At 42.0% G+C, this 21,037-nt stretch overlaps 1 protein-coding gene across 7 annotated transcripts in view; it reads right to left on the bottom strand.

Annotated features, from left to right (window-relative positions):
• COL19A1 (collagen type XIX alpha 1 chain) overlaps positions 1-21,037 on the bottom strand; it is an 859,492-nt gene that overhangs the window by 389,108 nt on the left and 449,347 nt on the right. For 6 of the 7 annotated variants that reach the window (XM_066604267.1, XM_066604301.1, XM_066604294.1 and 3 more), the window contains one exon: positions 6,136-6,189. The exons of the other annotated variant lie outside the window; for it this stretch is intronic. In XM_066604267.1, coding sequence (XP_066460364.1) covers positions 6,136-6,189 — 54 coding nt within the window. The remainder of the gene's footprint in view (positions 1-6,135; positions 6,190-21,037) is intronic. 7 annotated transcript variants of the gene reach the window in all.

The following is a 21,037-nucleotide window of genomic DNA, read 5'->3' as shown; positions in this document are numbered from 1 at the left end:
AGTGATACAGTTCTTATGCTTCATGCACATGGTTGCAATATGGTTCCATTAACCCTTTCCAATTCACTGTCTGACCTCTGAAGACATTATGATTTAAGGCTGTACAGCTCTGATGCTGAAAGACGTCCGTCGGGGTTCTCTTACTGTATATTGCCAGCCTCTCTGCTGTCGGAGTCTATCCAACGCGTCACCTCATGCAATACTGGCTTTAGCCAGCATATAGCACTATTGTATAACAGCAGAAAAAGAGTAAGCCCCCTAGGAAAACCAGGATACAAATTGGATTGGAAAGGATTAAATCTCCAAAATGAAAGGTGCTTATAAAAAGTATCAAAAGCATGTGTAGGTTCATGGACATTCACCAGATTTACCAATTTATGTAAAAGTTTAGGTAAAGACACATTTTCTTGCTGGTTGACGCTTAAAATAAAATAAAAAAAACTAGACACAAAATTTGTGCTTGCTTACTCTTACAGGCTTAGGAATAGTATTACCCAGACCAGACCCCTTAATTATATTGCATTCAAGGTGTAAATATTATACTATTCATATAACCTCAGTACTGTTAATGAGCAAAGCGCACTATACCATGACCAACATTACTAATAACAAAAACAAGAAATAACGCCGCCCGTCACCTATTACTACCATGTAGTGACTATTACTACAATGCTAAATTGAAAGGAGTGAAATCTGCTGCAAATCTACACCAAAATCCGAATCAAAATCTGCACCAAAAAATTTTGATTAGAGATGAGAGAACCTACTCGTTTCGAGTAATTACTCGATCGAGCACCGCGATTTTCGAGTACTTCCGTACTCGTGTGAAAAGATTCGGGGGGAGGCGTGGCGGAGCGGGGGGTAGCAGCGGGGAACAGGGGGGAGCCCCCTCTCTCTCCCTCTCCCCCCCACTCCCTGCTGCAACCCCCCACTCACCCACGGCGCCCCCCGAATCTTTTCGCCCGAGTACGGAAGTACCCGAAAATAGCAGCGCTCGGGCGAAAAAAGGGGCGTGGCTTAGTACGCTCGCTCATCTCTAATTTTGATGCAGATTTTAGGTATGGATTTGTTGCAAATTTTCCAGCTATGGCCTTGGTTCAGCTGCACTACTTAAGTGAAATTAACCCTAAACCTTGTTTCAGATATGGATCCTGGGGTCTTCAGACATATAAAACACAAGTAAAGGCCTATGTAGACACAACGATTCTTGCTCAAAATTCGCTCAAAGCCGTCTTTTGAGTGATAACCTTTGCGTCTAAGTGCACGGACATCGTGCAGTTTTCATGCACGATTCGTTCCTCGCTCAATGCTAGTTTTCTAGAATTGAGTGATGAACTCTTATCAGCGGTGCGGGCTGTTATCACAGACGGCAGCGCTGATAAGATTCTTTCGGCTTGTGTCCCACTGGTAGTTCACAGCAGGACGCGAGCTGTAAGCGAGGAGAACAATGCAGCTGTTTACTTTTACAAAACAGCTGTATTGTTCGCTGAGTGGTAGCAGTGGTGTCCAGCTCCGTCTGCATAGCTCTCTAGTAGCTAATTAGCTACTATAGACTATACAAAAAGATGATCGCTGTCTTTTGAGCGATTTTTGAGCAATCATCTTTCAATGTAAATGGGGTCTTACCGTTAAAGTACACCCCACAATCACACTCCTGCATATATGTACAAGCTTGTGCAGTAAAGGGTTTTAGCAGCTATACTCCAGTTAGTTAGCAAGCTTTTCTGTATCTTCAGACCCAGCCTCTGTGCACTGACCTTAATGAGCATAACAGTATCACATATTCGCTCAGTGCACTGAAATGATGGGTCGTGATTGAATTCCAGCAAAATAGTAGCAGTTCTACATTTCAGCCGTAAAACAGAAGTCTGCCTGTTTTACTCAACTATAAAATCCTTGCTTTTAAATGTAGATACTAATTCTTCATGTTCTGACAATTACATCTAGCATTTGCATATTTCTTCTCATAATTCTTTAATAAATTAATCTCATTTACAGCTGAGTGCCTCTCCTTGTTATTTCATAGTCTAAGCTTTGGCATAATCCTTTTTTCTGTTCAACTCAGGCAGTCCTTTATCTTTCAAATTAATTAGATAAAAAAAGTTATCCTATCTTAAATACTGGCTCATTTAGCCTATGTCAACCTCTGCAGTCTGTCCTTGTTTAAGGAGCTGTGCAATATCACCTGATGCTAATGGGCTTTATAGTGATTCTGATTTTGCCTTTTCATTTAAGTCATGTTATCTATTCTTTGGGAGTTATGTTAGGTATTCTGAACACCTTTTTGTCCAATCATAATTACAGAAGTACAACTGCAGTGACTGACTATCCTACTGACCTGAAGGAGGATGAGAAATAGTTGACACTCGTTAGTCACCTTCAATTTTAATTAAAAACCTCCAATAATTTTTTAAGTAATTCTAGGCTCTAGGGGATTTTTACTTCATACATTGGAGGGATTGCATCATATAAAACACTCAATACAGCGGGAAATAGGCGCACAATAATATTTCACACAGAGATATTTCCATGCTGTCTGCTGTTGTAATCATAGATAATTGATGACGGCCAGGTGTTGGACATACAGGACATCTAACTACTTACATTGTGGCTTCTGTTCTGGCTAGCCTTGGAGGAAACAGTAGTGACTGGCCAATAAAACAACTGCATCAAAAGGCTACCACTCCATCTATAGGAGCCTTAACTGTCACCTTACACACTATACATGATCACTATTTCAGATTCTCTATTCTGTAGTTTCAGTTTAACTGTGATGTAAGGTGGTTTTGTCCTGCAATGATACGAATTGAGCTTGGCAGGATACTTAAGCTGGGTTCACACGGGGCGGATTTGCCGCGGAAATTCCATCCGGAATTTCGCCGCGGCAAATCCGCCTGCGGCCGCTAATCCCAGGATTGGCCAGCCATGTGGACGAGATTTCTCAGAAATCTCGTCCACACGGGACGGCCAATCTGCAGCGGCAAAGCCGGCACTGCGGCGCGGGTTAGCCGGCCACAGCATGCTCATTCTTTTTCTTCCTCCGCTGTGGCCGCGCTCTGCTCTATGGAAGCGCCGGCCTCAGCGGAAGAGCGAACGGCCAGGCCACTTCAAAACCCACAGCTAAGTGCAGCGGGTTTTGAAGCAGCGCTTCTTCTGGCGGAAATCTCACAGTTTTTCGTTGCGGCTAAACCGCGAGATTTCCGCCGGGATTCCGCTGTGTGGGAACCCAGGCTTACTTGTGCAAGAATGTTCGCGAGAAGCCGTGATTGAGCTCTATTCACCTAGACCTCAGGGTGGCTTCAAAAGAGGCTATGCCCAAAAATGCTCACTGCAGCTTACTTATGCTTGTTATGTGCATGAACGAGGTTTGAAGAGGTACATCATCTGTGTGTTGCGCACATGTCTGTGCATAGTACTGTACTTTTTGCGCACACAAGGCCAGTTCACATACGTGTGGCACACCCTTTCCTTGGATTTAATGGTAAGAGACACCCTTTTTGTGGATTTCATGGCTATTTAAAGCCTAATGTGGTCCAGATGTGTTCTTTTCCCTGTGTTTTGCGCAGTCACACTCTTTCCCTGGTGTATTTGCACTCCTCCCATATATTGCAAAATGCAGGAAAATAGAGCAGCTTAGACTTTTTTCCGCATGTGCGAAATGCCTGCGCAAAACGTCCTCTAAGAACTATCCCATTGAAATCAATGGGTTCTGTTCTCTGTGCTTTGCGTGTACAGATTTTCTGTGTGCAAATGCCAGTGCAAACACGGTTGAGTAAAGAAGATTTTAAATAGCCCAGAAACCCAACATCTTCATTACAATGAGAGGACTATTTCTCAGTAAGTTAAGGGATGCACGGTCATACTATAATAAACATTTTCCAAAAAGCGTTTTTCTTATGTATTAATGAGCGGTAGGAATTATTTCGGAAGATATTAATAAAGTGGAACTTTGCTCATTCGACCAAACAAGGCTCTTCATGTTTGTATTCATCCACGTTGTCCATTTCAGTGGCAGATTTGCTTTGACCTGAGGCTTACTGTACTGCAGAGGCTGAATATTTTTGTAGTTGCAGCAAATTTCTACTGGGATTATATATCTCCATTCTGAGCCTCATGATTTTGGAGAACAGAATGTTTAAGGTTTTAGTCTTATTGGTAGGTATATGAGCTTATTCATGCTTTACATAGTTGTTGCTTTACATCTTAAACTATATCAAATAAGTCACCAAAGAAAAATCACCCTAGTTTCTCATATATTAAGGAGTTAATATTTTGCTGTTATTGCTTTTTTAATAATTCAAGATATATTTTTTACATTTAATCAGAAGGCACCATTTTATTAGTCTCATGTGGTGCAAATAGTCTTACTTTATCATGTTCAGAGCTATAATTCATTGACCAAATATGCTGAAAAGCCTCTAGGTGCTAAAGTGATCAATTCCATGATGACTTTAGTGTTTCTTCATCGAATATATTTCCTTACTCAGTGTTAAAGCACAGAGGTTCTGTATGATTTACGGTCTATATTCCTCAGGGATCAGAGAGAATCTCTGACTTGTCCTTATAATAGTGCACAACAATAATGTACCTCCAGAATGCATGTAGATATCATAAACATCAGAAAAGATGGCTAAAAGAAAGCAGGTGCTTATCGTAAAGAATGCTCTTACCTAAAATCAAAAACTGGCCTTTAACATAGAAATCAATGGAGCAGATTTATGAAAACTGTCTAAAAGGAAAACTGTACTTAATGCCTACAGCAACCAATCACAGAGCAGTTTTCATTTTTCAAGAGCGCTATGAGGAATGAAAGCTGCACTGCAATTGGTTGCTACGGGCAACAAAGACAGTTTTTGTTTTAGACAGTTTGATGAATCCCCCCAATACGTTGTACTCTACTATCAGGTTTTAAAACAACATACCTTGGTTATATGTGTTTCTAAGGGAGATAAAAGGCAACATCTTTGGCTGTAACTACAATTCCCACAGGGACTGTCATTTGGCTTTCCAAGATTAGTGAATGGCGAATCTGCCTAGCTATAAAGTCATAAATTGATTGCTACAGGCATATCAGCTTCCATGTGGCTTTCCAAGAAGCAGATATATGTATGACACGACACAGGCATACAATGCACTGTGACTTTCAGACTACAACTTCCCTCAAGTGGAATATGGAGGAAACTATCCTACTCTATTTTCAATTGGCACAGTAACTGCAAACAGAATTGTTGGGATATCGGGTAGTATTTTCATTTCCTGTACTAGTAATGTTTAACTCATCCGATGGAGGGGTCCCAGTTGCTTAAACAAGGACATGTGACATGGCAAGGCAAAAGTAAGGATAATCTACTAAAGGCCCATTTAGACACAACAATTATCGCTCAAAATTCGCTCAAAAGCTGTCTTTTGAGCGATAATCGTTGTGTGTAACTGCACTTACATTGTGCAGTTTTCGTTATGCCGTCTCTCATCATTGTCTTTCAGCGTGCTGAAAGACGACGATGAGCCTTATCAGGGATTCCCTATTATTTCAGCTGTATCCCACTCCCTGATCACAGGCTGAGTATGAAGAACAGAGCGGTCCAGCTCTGTTCTTCATACCTGGCACGGAGCGCTCGGCTGTATAACAGCCAGGCACTCCATGCAGAAAACACCTGGATGCAGAAGACAAGCAGGGACACGCCTCTTGTCCTCCGCATCCTCCGCTCCGAGCGCTCGGCTCTATAACAGCCGGGCTCTTGGAGTGAGGAACAGCTGGATGCAGAAGGCAAGCGGGGACACCCCGCTTGTCTTCTGCACCCTCCGCTCCGAGTGCTCAAAGCAGGGGAACAGCTGTATGCAGAAGACAAGCAGGGACACCCCGCTTGTCTTCTGCATCCTGTGCTGGCAGCGCAAGGTAATCGCTCCTCTTGAGCAATCATCTTGCGCTGTAAATGACACAACAATTATCGCTCAAAAGTCTTTTGAGTGATAATCGTGGTGTCTAAATGGCCCTTAAGACCTAAACAAATTTGGCCATATTATAAAGCACCACGTTTTGCACATTTCCACTAGAAAATGACAAACTAAAACAAAGTGCATTTAGGAATTGGATATTGGTAGAAGAGATTGGTAATACAATGATTAAAAACTTACAGGAAGTCCAGCTAGGCCATTTTTGCCGGGAGGTCCTGGTTTTCCTCGCCTACCCTGTTAAATAAAATACAAAAACACAGTTTTGAAATATCTTGAATGCAGGGATTTTATTTAAGAAAGGAAAAGAAATAAAATGACAATTCAGTAGAATAAATCCACTTTCTACACGTTAGAGGTTTGTGATTTCATCAATTAGCCGTTATGGCAACTAGAGAGTTCCTGAAAGCTGAACACGGAAATGCCATTTATATGAATCAAGGCAAAGGTTTATTGACATGCTATTTTATATTGTTCAATATTTTCCTCAGTCGTGATTTGTATTCATGCAGACTCAATACAATATGATCATTGTATTGATGAAGACGTTATAAACAAACATTACTAATAATGTATATTAATTGATGCCAGTTTAAAATGCAATAATGTGATTTAATAGTCATTCAATACTAATTAAACGGGTTATTTTCTATGACACTATTGAACCGGAATATAAATTTCATGACTGATATCTGAATTGCTTTGGCTAAATGCAGAGCACATTTGAAGGTTACATATGGAAGCACTGTTTGATAGTACTCTTTTCAGCTGGGGCTGTGGGTTTATATGTCTGTCATTCATTCAGCGAGAGCTGCCTGTGATTGGCTGAGCACTGGGAACAGCACAGAGAGGGCGTGGCTGAGCCCCGGCAGCTGAAGAAAGGTGAGTATGTGTTTTTTTTTATTTTTTACACTAGTTTGCCTTGTTTTTCAAGGAAGGGCTTATATTTAAAGCCCTTCCCTGAAAAACAATTACAAGGTGCCCGCAGACCATTGCCTTCCATTGAAGTAAATGTGCACCTGCATGCACGTGTGTTTTTGCGCGTACAGGGCTGCACACATATGTACGCACCTATGTACACACAAACACATGCTCTTGTGTAGCCACTCTTAGTCTTCTGTTTTTTCTTTGGATTCATCAGTTGTTTATAAAGGTTCAAGTTGTTCGATTAGTAGATAAACAGGGAAGAAATCTAAGGCGGGGGGTTCACACAGGGCAAATCCGCCTGCGGCCACTAATCTCGGGGTTAGCCAGCCATGTGGATGAGATTTCTCAGAAATCTCGTCCACACAGTATGGCCAATCCACTGCGGTTAATCCAGCCAAAACCACGGCTGCGGCGCGGCTTTGCCGACCGCAGCATGTCCATTCTTTTTTCTTTCCGTTGCGGCCGCGCTCTCCTCTATGGGAGCACCGGCCGTAGCGGAAGAGCGAGCGGCCGGGCCGCTTCAAAGCCGCCGCGGGTTTTTCCGCAGCGCTTCTCCCGGCGGAAACCTTGCAGTTTTTGCTGCGGCCAAACCGCAAGATTTCCGGTGGGAATCCACCCCGTGTGACTCCAGCCTAAGTGTTCATTCCCAAGGGCATATTTCCCATCCGTGTGCTGCCCGCTTTGAGGCAATTCACATCTTTTAGTTTTCGTATGGACTAGTGGTTTGTGAAAAAAAATCACAGCATGTCCTACTCTGGTCCATTTCATGGATGGGAATTGGACATGAAATGTCCACTGCCCAAGGGCATCAGATAGCACACAGACATGTGTCCAGGCTAGGGATTACTGAACTATAACATAATTATTCAACCCTTTCATGACAAGTGTCTTTCGTACTTAGTAGAGCACCCTTTTGCTGATATGACCAGCTGCAAATGTGATGCACAGCCAGACACAAGCATATTAAAGTGTTCCTGAGGAATCTTGGCCCACTCCTCAAGTGCAATGGCCTCCAGCTCAACATATTCTTGAGTTTGTGAGCTGCAAATGCCTTCAAATCCCACCAGAGAATTTCTATGGGGTTCAAGTCAAACAACTGTCAGAAACACTCCAGAATCTTCTAGGACATCCTCTGAAACCTAGCCTTCGTGGACTTTGAGGTATGCTTGGGATCATTGTCTTGTTGAAAGGTTGAATGTCAACCAAACTTCAGTTTCCTCTGTGAAAACAGGACATCCTCTTCTAGGATAGCCTTGTACTTGATTGAACCTATATTGCCCTCCACATGCTGCAGGCTTTGATCGCCAGAGGAAGCAAAATAGCCCCAAAGCATCACCGAGCCACCACCATGCTTCACTGTAGGCAGGGTGTTGTTTTTATTCTTCCTGCTCCAGACATATTGCTGATCCATAGGCCTAAAAAGTTCCAGTTTTGTTTCATTGCTCCATAGAACAGAATCTCCTAACTTCTGTGGCTTATTTATATGGTTCTGAGTATACTGAAGCTGACTTTTTTTGTACTTTTAGATCAATAGACATGTATGTCTTGGAGTTTGGACACAAAGACCTTCAGCATTTAGTATGTGCCTTGCTGTGCTAATGGAAACCTCAGTGTCTGCTGCCACCAAATCTTTCTGCAAAACTTTTGCAGTGACTTGAGGACTTTTGATCACCTGCCTCCTTAGGAATCTGGTGGCTCCTTTGTGTGAGGAAGAGCAGGAAGAGCAGTGCCAGGGCCCTCCAAAATTACCTTCAGTGAGCTACTGGTCTGCATATTGACTAAACTGTCAGAAATAAACTCCATGTGGAGTATATTAGTTATGATTTTCCACTTGATTTTTTCGTTCATTGAGATCTGATGTCTGATTTAGGTGTTGCCTTAATTTTTATGAGCAGTGTATTTTGAACTGAATTTTCTGGATAATGAGTAGCCAGTGAAGAGACTACCAGTGGGAACAGGAAAAGGAGAAACTTGGCAAGAGCTGGGGTAAAAGGCAGCAGAGCAGACAAATATTTTTCCAGCCTTTGTTTGAACACTTCAATTGAAAGAGAACTCGCCACCTCCTGTGGTAACCTGTTCCACTCATTGATCACCCTTATTTTCATAACGTTTTTTCTAATATCTAATCTATGTCTCCTCCCTTTCAGTTTCATCCCATTGCTTCTAGTCTTTTCTTGTGCAAATGAGAATAGGGATGATCCCTCTGTACTGTGACAGCCATTCAGATATTTGTAGACAGCTAATAAGTCTCCTCTCAGCCTTAGTCTTATTGTAATCTAGGCTAGAGATGAGGGCATGAAGAAGCATTTTTGTTGACTAGAGGTTGAGGGAAGATAATGTCCAAGAGATGTTTCTGAGTTTGGCTTGAAGACAGTGGACTTGTGAGACTGGGTGAAATTTGCAGGCATTAACTGTAATTGATAGGTCTTGTAGGTGAGATGGGGAAAAGATGATGAACTCTATTTTCCCCATGCTGAGTTTTAGAAATGGGGAAGAGAAGACGGAGGATATGGTAGATATTGTACACACTGTAGTATTTTGGATAGCAGAGAGGTACATTTGAATGTCATCAGTAAAAAAGGTGGTGGACTTAATTTGAGTAAAAAAAAGTTTATATAATTGACATTTTACATGTAATAAACATACTGTCTATAATAGGTATTTAAACACAATAAAACAGCTTACGGCTTGAGAGATAAAACTGTTGCATTGTAAAATGTTCTATGATTCCCATTAGGATCTAGAGTAATTTTGGTTTAGTAGAGAAAATGTGTCAGAAATAATTTGAAATATAATACATCTTTACCTAGTTGCTGACATCTTCCAATTTGGTGTCATGTTTTAGCTTTAAGTACCAAGAACCTCACTGCATTATTTCAGAGAGAAGCTATTATCCTCACACTGTGCATCAAAAGTAACTACCTGCAGATAGAGCATCCACCCTTTGTTAGATGCAAATATCTTTCCAGCAGTACTAGAGAAATCAGTTCAGTGACAGGGAAGGGACAAATCAGAGACAAATTACATATGTTCAGTGATGCCCCTGGCGTTATCATTTGTTTGTGCGTGCTATTAAAATGAAAAGAAAATAGTGGTATTATGCAGCACACCATGCCCGAATCTGGCTCAACTGCTTTATCAGCAATCTATTGATGTGCATTTACATAGAGGACACTGTAAACAACACAAGATTAAATCAATCAAGTGGCCATTTTATGCAAAGAGAAAGTGCATATTACAGTCTCAGTTCATACTCATCTAAATTGATTATAGTCACTGTTCTGTTATATAAAATATGAAAATAAGACCGGTTGCCAACAATAATGATATGGATGGATTTTATAGTTAAAGTGTGCTCTATGCACATGAGCATCATTTAGAATAATCTTTGTAAGTTAACCAAAAATATATTGCATCATAGCTCTGAATAGCTGTATGGCTGGGCTGTTGCAAGATTTGTGTTCTGTTGTGAATTTACGAACATTACAGGATGTATAACAATTTGCAGTAATATGCATGCCATTATTGCTGCAGGTATGCAGTAGCAGTCAAACGTTTGGACACCCCTTCACATTCCATGCTTTTTTTTCTACATTGTAGATTCATATTGAAGACATGAAAACTATGAAGGAACACATAATGGAATTAAGCAGTAGACTAAAAAGGGTTAAACCATAATATGTTTTATATTCAAAATAGCCCCTTTTGCTTTGATGATAACTTTGCACACTTTTGCATTCTCTCAATAAGCTTCATGAGGTTGTTACATGGAATGATTTTCAAATAATAGGTATGCCTTTTCTAGAGTTAACTTGTCTTGCCTACCTAATGTGTTTGAGACCATCAGTTGTGTTGTGCAGAGGTTGGGTTGGTACATTGTTCTATACAGTGTTTAGCCCTTTTCTACTACTGTTCTAATCTCCATTGTGGTAAGAACCACTCAACTAAGTAAATGGAAATGACAATCCATGACTTTAAGACATGAAGTCAATCCAGAAAATTTCAAGAACTTTGAAGGTATTCTTAAGGGTAGTCATCAAACGTTAGGATGAAATTGGCTCTCATGAGGACTGCACTAGATAAAGAAGACCAAGAGTTAAGGCCCATTTACATGCAAAGATAATCTTTCAAACGATTGAAAGATTGAAAGATTTAGTGATCGTTTTGCATGAAGTACTAATGGGCACATAATGAGGTGGTCTGTGCTCTGCAATTAGCTCCATTGTTCTGGCATGGGCTGCTAAGAGAAAACAATGTTATCTTTAGCTCCTGTGGAGAACACAGCATCTGTACAATAGATTTTGAGGTTAACCTAAAAATCGTTGTAAAGACGAAATATGCATGATGGTAGCATTTACACACAACAATTATCGCTCATATGCATTTGATCAACGAATTTTGAGCAATAATCATTGCCTATAAATGGGCCTTTACTTTTTCTGCAGAAGATAAATTCATTAAAGTCTCAAAAAATGAATAGCACCTCAGATTAGAGCTCACATAAATGTTTCACAGAGATCAAGTACCAGACACATCCCTGTTCAGAAGAGACTGCAGGAATCAGGCCTTTATGGTTAAATTGTTGCAAAGAAGCCACTACTGTGGCATATTAACAAAGAGGAAACTTGTTTGGGCCAAGAAACAAAAGGAGTGGAAATTAGACCAGTCAAAATCTGTACTTTGGTCTGGTGAGTCAAAATTTGAGATTTTTGGTTCCAACCACCAAGTCTTTGTGATGGTATGGATTTTACATGTGTAGTTACCACTGTCAAGCATGGAGAAGGAGGTGTGATGGTGTGCAGGAAATTTGTTGCTGACAATGTTGGAGATTTATTCAAAATTCAAGTCACACTTAACCAGCATGGCTACCAAAAGCATTTTGCAGTGACATGCTATCCCATCCAGTTTTTTTCTAGTGGAACCATCGTTTGTTTTTCAACAGTACAATGACCCTAATAGCCAGGCTATTTTAGGGCTATTTGACCAAGAAGATGGAGTGCTGCATCAGATGACATGGTTTCTGCAACCACCCAAACTAAGCCTACATGAGATTATTTGGGGTGATTTGGACAGCAGAGTGAAAGACAATCAGCCAACAGGTACTCAGCGTCTCTGGAAATTCCTTCAAGACTGCTGGAAAACAATTCCAGGTGACTGCCACATGAAGCTGTTTGAGAGAATGCAAAGGTGTATAGATTCAATATGAATCTACAATTAAAAAAAGGCATGAAAAGGTGTGCCCAAACTTCTGACTGGTACTGTACTTAAGGAAATTTGAACCATATTAAAATATGAACATTAAAAGAGCACTTGTTTTGGGTCCTCTGTCATGCAGAAACCACTGATTAGACTATATTGCACTACATTGTAGGGCTATTGTCTGTAATGTTACCAGATACTGCAAATATACAATTTTATTTGCATCTTTCATTTCCCTTAACCCCTTAGTGACCACCCATACGTGTTTTCAGGTCCTGGGTGTCTGGGCTGTCCCTAGAACAGGCTGGCCCTGTGGAATAAAGCCCTGGGGTCTGTGAGTGTGACATCTCTCTGCTATTGGAGCTGTCACCGGGAGCCACAGTGTGTAGTCTCCAGTCACATGATCTCCGCTATTTAACAAATATCGGGGATCACGTGAAAGTAAAAAAAAGTTTTAAAAATTAAACTACTCACCTAAGGCCTCTGTGATGTCCCCTGAAGATCTCGCTCTGCAAGGGCCTTTCCCCGGCTTCTGTGCATGCACACCATCAGCAAAATTCAGGGCGTGCATGCGTATAGAAGCCGGGAAGGAGTGGGAAATTTATAATCTCCTTGCTCCTAGTCAAGAACCTGGAGGTTCCCGGTAAATGGTTCTCTGTCACGTGATCGTCACTATTCAATGAATAAAGGCGATCATGTAAAAGTTAAAAAAAGTTTTAAAAAGTTTGAAGTTTTGTCCTCCCTCACAGATCCAATCAGTGAGGGGAGATGAAAATACTTACCAAGTTCTCCAGTGATGTCACCTAACAAGATCTTTATCCAGGGACCTTCCCCCACTTCTGCGCATGTGCACCCCTGGTAAAATGGCGGCATGCATGCACAGAGGTGGGGAAAGGGGCAGGAAATTTTAAATCTTCTTGTTCCCAGCTACCAAAGGCAGCCAAAAGCCTGGAGCTGTCACCAGGGGCTGCGATGAGCGGTTTCCGGTCACATGACTGTCGTTATCCAATGGGTAACAGCGATCACGAAAAAAAAAGTTCAAAAAGTTAAAATTTCATCTCCCCTCACTGATTTATTCAGTTGTGCTCTAAAAGCCAAACGCTGTTCTCTCCATTACAGGTCTAGCTATGTGTCCAATAAGCAGATTGAGGATAGAATAGGTATATTTATAGACAGAGGATAAATAGGGGTATCCATTTTGGGGTGCAAGTCTTCATTCATATGTATGCTATACAAAATACAGTTTTTAAAATGACACAATTGCCAAAAAAAAATGAAAATCATGATTTTTTTCCCCTTATGCTTTGCTTGTTATGATTCAAAAACTGTGGGGTCAAAATACGCTGTACACCCCTGAATGATTTGTTAAGGGGTCTAGTTTTCAAAATGGGTTCATTTGTGGGGGTTCTCTGTTGTTTTTGCAGTTCGAGAGCTCTACAAGTGTGCAATGGGGCCTAAAACACCTTCAAGCAAAATACCTGTTCTTACAGTCAGCAGCTATTCCTTACATTTTGGGCCCCATTGTGCATACAGGCATAAAATGGGAGCCACAATGAGTATGTTTCTAAAAACACACACAGTTTTAGATTTGGGGTGCAAATCCTCATTTACATGTGCACAATAGAAAAATAAAACATGTCTTAAAAATGACATTTGCATATATATGACATTTTTTTTCCTCTTCTAAATTGCATTAACTCCTGAAAAAAATCTGTGGGGTCAAAATACTCATGACATCCTTCTGTGAATACATTAAGGGGTGTTTTTTTTTTAAATCGGGTAATTTGTGGGGGTATCTATCATTCTGACACTTAATCCCTTAGTGACCAGGCTTTTTTGCTTTTTTCCATTTTTGTTTTTTCCTACTCCCTTTTAAAAAATCGTAGCTCCTTTATTTATCCATCGATGTCGCTGTATGAGGGCTTGTTTTTTGCGGGACGAGTTGTATTTTTTAATGGCACTATTTATTTACCATATAATGTACTGAAAAATGTTTAAAAAATTCTTAGCGGAGAGAAATGGAAAAAAAAACAACATTCCACCATCTTTCGGTGCGTCCTGTTTCTACGGCACACAAACTGCAACAAAAACGACCTGATATTTTTATTCTATGGGTCAGTATGATTACTACGATACCAAACTTATATAGTTTTTTTTTTTGCTGTAGTACTTGTATTTTTTTTTAAGATATTTAATTTTTTTTCAATTATTTTCTGCGGTTATTTTGTGCGCGCAATAACTTTTTTATTTTTCTGTCGACATAGTTGTGCAAGGGCTCAATTTTTGCGGGATGTCCTGTAGTTTCCGATAGTATCAATTTGGAATACATACAACTTTTTGATCGCTTTTTATTGCATTTTTTCTGGAAGACAGGGTAACTAAAAAAGTGTATTTCTGGCATTCTTTATTTTTTTTTTCGGACGACGTTCACCGTGCAGGAAAAATAATGCGCTACTTTGATAGATCAGACTTTTACGGACGTGGCGATACCAAATACATATTTTTATTTTATGATTTAGATTTTTTTAGTAATTGATATGGCAAAAGGGGGGTGATTTAAACTTTTATAACTTTTTTTTTTCTTACAATTTAAAAAACTTTATTGATCTTTTTTTTTACTTTACTTTGAAGTCCCCCTGGGGGACTTTAACATGCGATGCTATGATTGCTCCTGCAGTATGATGTAATGCTATAGTATTACGTCATACTGCTTTTTTACAGGCACTTCTATCAAGCCACCCTGTGTGCATAGCTTGATAGGCAGTCTGCTAAGGCAGCCCTGGGGCCATTCATTAGGCCCCCGGCTGCCATGACACCTGCACAGATCCCCCGATCTCACCGCGTGGGGGCCGTGCGGGACCCCCAAACAGCGTTCGGGGGATTTAAATGCCGCTGTCAGAATTGACAGCGGCATTTAAAGGGTTAATAGCCGCGATCGGCCGAGCGCGGCTATTGCCCGCGGGTGTCAGCTATAATAAACAGCTGACACCCGCGCTGTATGGAGGGAGATAGCGGCGCTACCTCCCTCCATACACGTCCTGCAGCTGCAGGACGTAAAAAACACTATAGGGTGGTCACTAAGGGGTTAAGGCCCATTTACATTATGCGATGATCACTAAAAATCGCTAATCGGCTATCGTTTTAGCGATAATCGGTGCGTGTATATGTGCTCCCACGTTAGCTGATCGTTAACTTCAAGCTAACATAAAAATCGTCCTTCACTTTTAGCAGTAGTTCTCCACTGGGGAGTGCTGATAACATTGTTTCCCAGTGGAGAACAAAGGATCTGAGTGCAGATAAGAGCCCACCGGCTATTAACTGTGTTCAGTGAAGGCTTCATTTGCAAACCTAATTGGTATTTAATAGAGATGAGCGAGCATGCTCATCTGAGCTTGATGCTCGTTCAAGCATTTGCATACTCGAAGGTACTCGTTACTTGAGCGAGCACCATGCGGTGCTCGGGTGCTCGAGAACATTTCAAAAACTCCACACTAAATTGTTTTTAATGGAGCCGCTGCTGCTGCCGGCGGCTCCACTGAAAACAATGGTCTGCTGGCACCCCTACATTGTTTTTCATAAAAAAGGGCTTTACATATAAGCCCTTCCCTGAAAAACAAGGATTTTAGTGTAAAAAATAAATAAAACTAACCTCTCCGCCGCTGCCGTGTCCCTTTGGGGATGAAGAACACATCTGCCGCATGTGGCAGATGTTTCCTTCATCCCCGCTAGTAAAAAGAATTCCCTGCTGCTACATCTGCCATATCTGTGACAGATGCAGCAGAGGAATTCTTTAAAGGGGTTGTCTAGCGGCAAGCATCAAAATTTTACATTACCCCATTCCCCCTGTCACCCCCCTGGCATAAAATAGCAAATTAAAGCGGTTTTTAAACCGCTTGCTACTCACCGATCCGACGAAATAAGGAGTTTAAAAAATCTTCTCCCTAAGATGGCCGCCGGTCCTTTCCCAGGGATGCACTGTGGTTTTCTCCCATGGTGCACCGCGGGTCTTCTCCCATGGTGCACCATGGGCTCTGTGCGTTCCATTGCCGATTCCAGCCTCCTGATTGGCTGGAATCGGCACACATGACGGGGCGGAGCTACGATGATGACGCGGTGACCAGCTCTCCGGCACGAGCGGCCCCATTCACCAGGCAGAAGACCGCACGGCGCAAGCGCGTCTAAAAAAGCACAAAGCCAGCGAAATTAGACGGAGCCATGGAGACGTGGACGCTAGCAACGGAGCAGGTAAGTGAATAACTTCTGTATGGCTCATATTTAATGCACGATGTACATTACAAAGTGCATTAATATGGCCATACAGAAGTGTATAACCCCACTTGCTTTCGCGAGACAACCCCTTTAATTCCCTACTGCAGCTGTCACAACAAAGTAGCGTAATGCAGGTAAGAGCCCTCTGGCTATTAACTGCATTCAGCTAAGGCTTTATTTGCACGCTAATAAGCTATTAAGTAGCAGAGTAGCAACTTAATAGTTTACGCAAAATGTTCGCTCAAAGCTGTCACTCAAACTATCGTTTGAGCGATCATCGCTTCATGTAAATGGGCCTTTACAGACTACATGCTGCTCTTACTAGCCAGTGTTGCTCACATAGGCAGCACTTGCCAATTAAAGCAGTGTGCAATGTCTTAGACTAATGATGCTAGACAGCTCTGTGCACGCACTCTTCCATTCATCTCTATGAGAGTGCATGCACACAGAGCTGTCTGAAAAGAGTCATGATGGGTGCCCACAGCAACTTCGTAAGGACAGAGCGCTGGAAGGGGGCACCTGGTGAGTATGAAACACAGCTCTCTGGGCTCTACATTCCCTCACATTTGAGCCTCATAACATAGTTTATCAAAAGTGATGACACGTTCCATTTAAGGGTTTCCATAGACCTTTATCTTGAAATCATACAATTACAGATATAAAGTTTAATTTGTGCACCTATTTTTGTAGTCGTTTAATTGCACACGATATCCTTAGAGTCTTCAGAACCATGGGGGTCAGCTTAGCAATAATGGCCCATTTACATGAAGCTCAAAGTTCGCTCAAATGACAGTTTGAGTTACAGCTTTGAGCGAACATTTTGCATAAACCATTAGGTAGCTACTCAGCTACCTAATAGCTTATTAGTGTGCAAATGAAGCCTTTAGCTGAATGCAGTCAATAGTAGGAGGACTCTTATCTGCTTTCAGTTCCTTTGTTCTCTAACGAGAAACAATGATATCAGCACTACCCGCGGAGAACTCCTGATAATACTGCACAACGATTTTTAGGTTGGCCTGAATTTAATGATCAGCTAGCAGTGCACGAAAAGTGAACGATGGCTGTGCGTTTAGACGCAATGATGATTGCTCAAACGATCACTTTTTAGCGATTTTTGAGCGATCATCGCTCTGTGTAAATGGACCTTAAGCAAGTCTCTTTCCTGATCTGGTCCCCAGATTAAAAGAAGAGATGTGTGTGCATTGCTGGGCATGTACTCCATATTTCATACTCTGTAAATATGCTGTCATTCACAGTGAAGCATGCTTATCAGTAGTCATTTTGTGATGAAGTTGTGCCTGAGGCAGGCCACAAAGCAAACAAGAGTATTTGTAATAGAAGTCAGTGATTAAATTATACTATGAGCTGCCCTGCCCAAAAGCCTGTATGCACAACTTGGAAATCTCAGGCCAGTATGTCCAACCATGTGCCCACTCAATCCAGAGAATGAGGACAGATTCACATTGCTGTAGGTGCAACTACACTTGGCAGTACGGAGCGTAGCTGCGCCTGAACGAGGAAGATTTCTTCTCCCTCTTCAGTAGTTCAAACTCCATGCCAGAGTGCAGAAGTTTAAAAAGAGAGGTGGAAAGTCAGGGGCTGCCCGATCTTCCCCGCACGTGGTTTAACTACATGCTGGAAAGAGAGGGCAGGTCCTATCTTTTCCAGGCCGTACAAATCACAGACAAGAACAGAACTAGTGAAAACTAGTACTAGGGGAGAAAACCACGCTCATTTGAATGGAACAAATGCTCAACACAAAAGTACTTACCTTGTAAAAGGTAAAAGATGGCTTTAATACATTTGACTGAGCAAGATAGTTGTACGGGAAAAAACAGCTAAGCTCAAAAAATCATATTTCACTCGAATCGGTAGAATCGGTGTTTATTTTTAATCCTCTAGAAAGCAATACATTTTCTGTCAGCCTCCATGTTTGCTAATATTTTACTTATTTTTATGATTGCATCAATATTCATATAATCATAGTATTCACATATTTCAATTTATGAATTTCTATATCTGTGAATTGGTGGCTTTCATTTGCCATCCTCATGTAAACATATATACTCAAGTAAATACATTACAGTATGGTAATATAATTCAGAAAGTCATCATGATGCAATAACAATAAATTCTCAGTATGTTAAGCAGTGAAATGTAATCTCTACTCTGCAATACCCACATATATGTATCTTGATATATATAGACAGAAAAGTTCCTTATTAGAGATGAGCGAACGCGTTCGTCCGAGCTTGATATTCGTGCGAATATTAGGGTGTTCGGGATGTTCGTTATTCGTGACGAACACCATGCGGTGTTCTGGTTACTTTCACTTCCTTCCCTGAGACGTTAGCGCGCTTTTCTGGCCAATTGAAAGACAGGGAAGGCATTACAACTTCCCCCTGCAACGTTTAAGCCCTATACCACCCCCTGCTGTGAGTGGCTGGCGAGATCAGGTGTTCGCCTAATATAAAAGTCGGCCCCTCCCGCGGCTCGCCTCAGATGCGGTGTGAGTTAGATGAGGGACAGTGCTGTTTATACCGGAGCTGCTGTAGGGAAAGAATTGGTAGTTAGTGTAGGCTTCAAGACCCCCCAAAGGTCCTTATTAGGGCCACTGATAGCTGTGTGTTGGCTGCTGTTAGCAGTGGGATTTTTTTTTTTCTCAAAATCGCCTCTGCAGACCGTTGCACCTGGCATTAGGGACAGAAGTGCTGCATAGGCAGGGAGAGTGTTAGGAGTGAGTGTAGCCTTCAAGAACCTCAACGGTCCTTTCTAGGGCCATATTTATCCGTGTGCAGTACTGTCCAGGCTGCTGTTAGCTGTGCTGCATTTTTTTTGGGCTTCTCAAAATCGCCTCTGCAGAGCATTCCACCCTCCATTGATACTGCAGGGAAAGAATTGTATAGGCAGGGCCACAACACAGTTATTATTCATAGAATATACGCAGTGCTGCCTGTTGGTGGGAAAAAACTGAAAACAAATCTATTTGTCCAGCCTCTGTCCGTCCTAACGCCTGTGGACACGTGTGAGCTGCGTGAAAAACATTGCTAAATCATACGCACCCAGCTACGCTTTACTGCTGGCTTCGCCATTTGCTTTCCTTAATTGGGAAAAAAAATACCTGCTCTGCCAGAGTTATAATAACTCTGCTACCCTCACGTTCTGTGACACATAAGCAGGGACACAGCACAGTTATTAAACTTCTCATGTTCATTGAATATACGCAGTGCTGCCTGTTGGTGGGAAAAAACTGAAAACAAATCTATTTGTCCAGCCTCTGTCCGTCCTAACGCCTGTGGACACGTGTGAGCTGCGTGAAAAACATTGCTAAATCATACGCACCCAGCTACGCTTTACTGCTGGCTTCGCCATTTGCTTTCCTTAATTGGGAAAAAAATACCTGCTCTGCCAGAGTTATAATAACTCTGCTACCCTCACGTTCTGTGACACATAAGCAGGGACACAGCACAGTTATTAAACTTCTCATGTTCATTGAATATACGCAGTGCTGCCTGTTGGTGGGAAAAAACTGAAAACAAATCTATTTGTCCAGCCTCTGTCCGTCCTTACGGGCGGTGGAGACGTGTGAGCTGCGTGAAGAACAGTGCTAAATCATACGCACCCAGCTACGCTTTACTGCTGGCTTCGCCATTTGCTTTCCTTAATTGGGAAAAAAATACCTGCTCTGCCAGAGTTATAATAACTCTGCTACCCTCACGTTCTGTGACACATAAGCAGGGACACAGCACAGTTATTAAACTTCTCATGTTCATTGAATATACGCAGTGCTGCCTGTTGGTGGGAAAAAACTGAAAACAAATCTATTTGTCCAGCCTCTGTCCGTCCTTACGCCTGTGGAGACGTGTGAGCTGCGTGAAAAACATTGCTAAATCATACGCACCCAGCTACGCTTTACTGCTGGCTTCGCCATTTGCTTTCCTTAATTGGGAAAAAAAATACCTGCTCTGCCAGAGTTATAATAACTCTGCTACCCTCACGTTCTGTGACACATAAGCAGGGACACAGCACAGTTATTAAACTTCTCATGTTCATTGAATATACGCAGTGCTGCCTGTTGGTGGGAAAAAACTGAAAACAAATCTATTTGTCCAGCCTCTGTCCGTCCTTACGGGCGGTGGAGACGTGTGAGCTGCGTGAAGAACAGTGCTAAATCATACGCACCCAGCTACGCTTTACTGCTGGCTTCGCCATTTGCTTTCCTTAATTGGGAAAAAAATACCTGCTCTGCCAGAGTTATAATAACTCTGCTACCCTCACGTTCTGTGACACATAAGCAGGGACACAGCACAGTTATTAAACTTAGATAATTCATTCACTAGAGGCAGTGGGGCCTTTCGTTTTCCAAAAAGGGCAAAAATTATATTTGGCCTGCAGTCTTGCGCCAATTTATTTCCTGCCTGTGAAATCAAATCACTGGTAATACAGCATGCTGAGGGGTAGGGGTAGGCCTAGAGGACGTGGACGCGGCCGAGGACGCGGAGGGCCAAGTCAGGGTGTGGGCACAGGCCAAGCTCCTGATCCAGGTGTGTCGCAGCCGACTACTGCGCGATTAGGAGAGAGGCACGTTTCTGGCGTCCCCACATTCATCGCCCAATTAATGGGTCCACGCGGGAGACGGTTATTAGAAAATGAGCAGTGTGAGCAGGTCCTGTCCTGGATGGCAGAAAGT

This window comes from Eleutherodactylus coqui, chromosome 1, assembly GCF_035609145.1.
Source record: "Eleutherodactylus coqui strain aEleCoq1 chromosome 1, aEleCoq1.hap1, whole genome shotgun sequence".
NCBI classification, from domain to species: Eukaryota; Metazoa; Chordata; class Amphibia; order Anura; family Eleutherodactylidae; genus Eleutherodactylus; species Eleutherodactylus coqui.
Note: the sequence above shows the minus strand (reverse complement) of the source record. Positions and strands in the feature narration are given on the sequence as shown.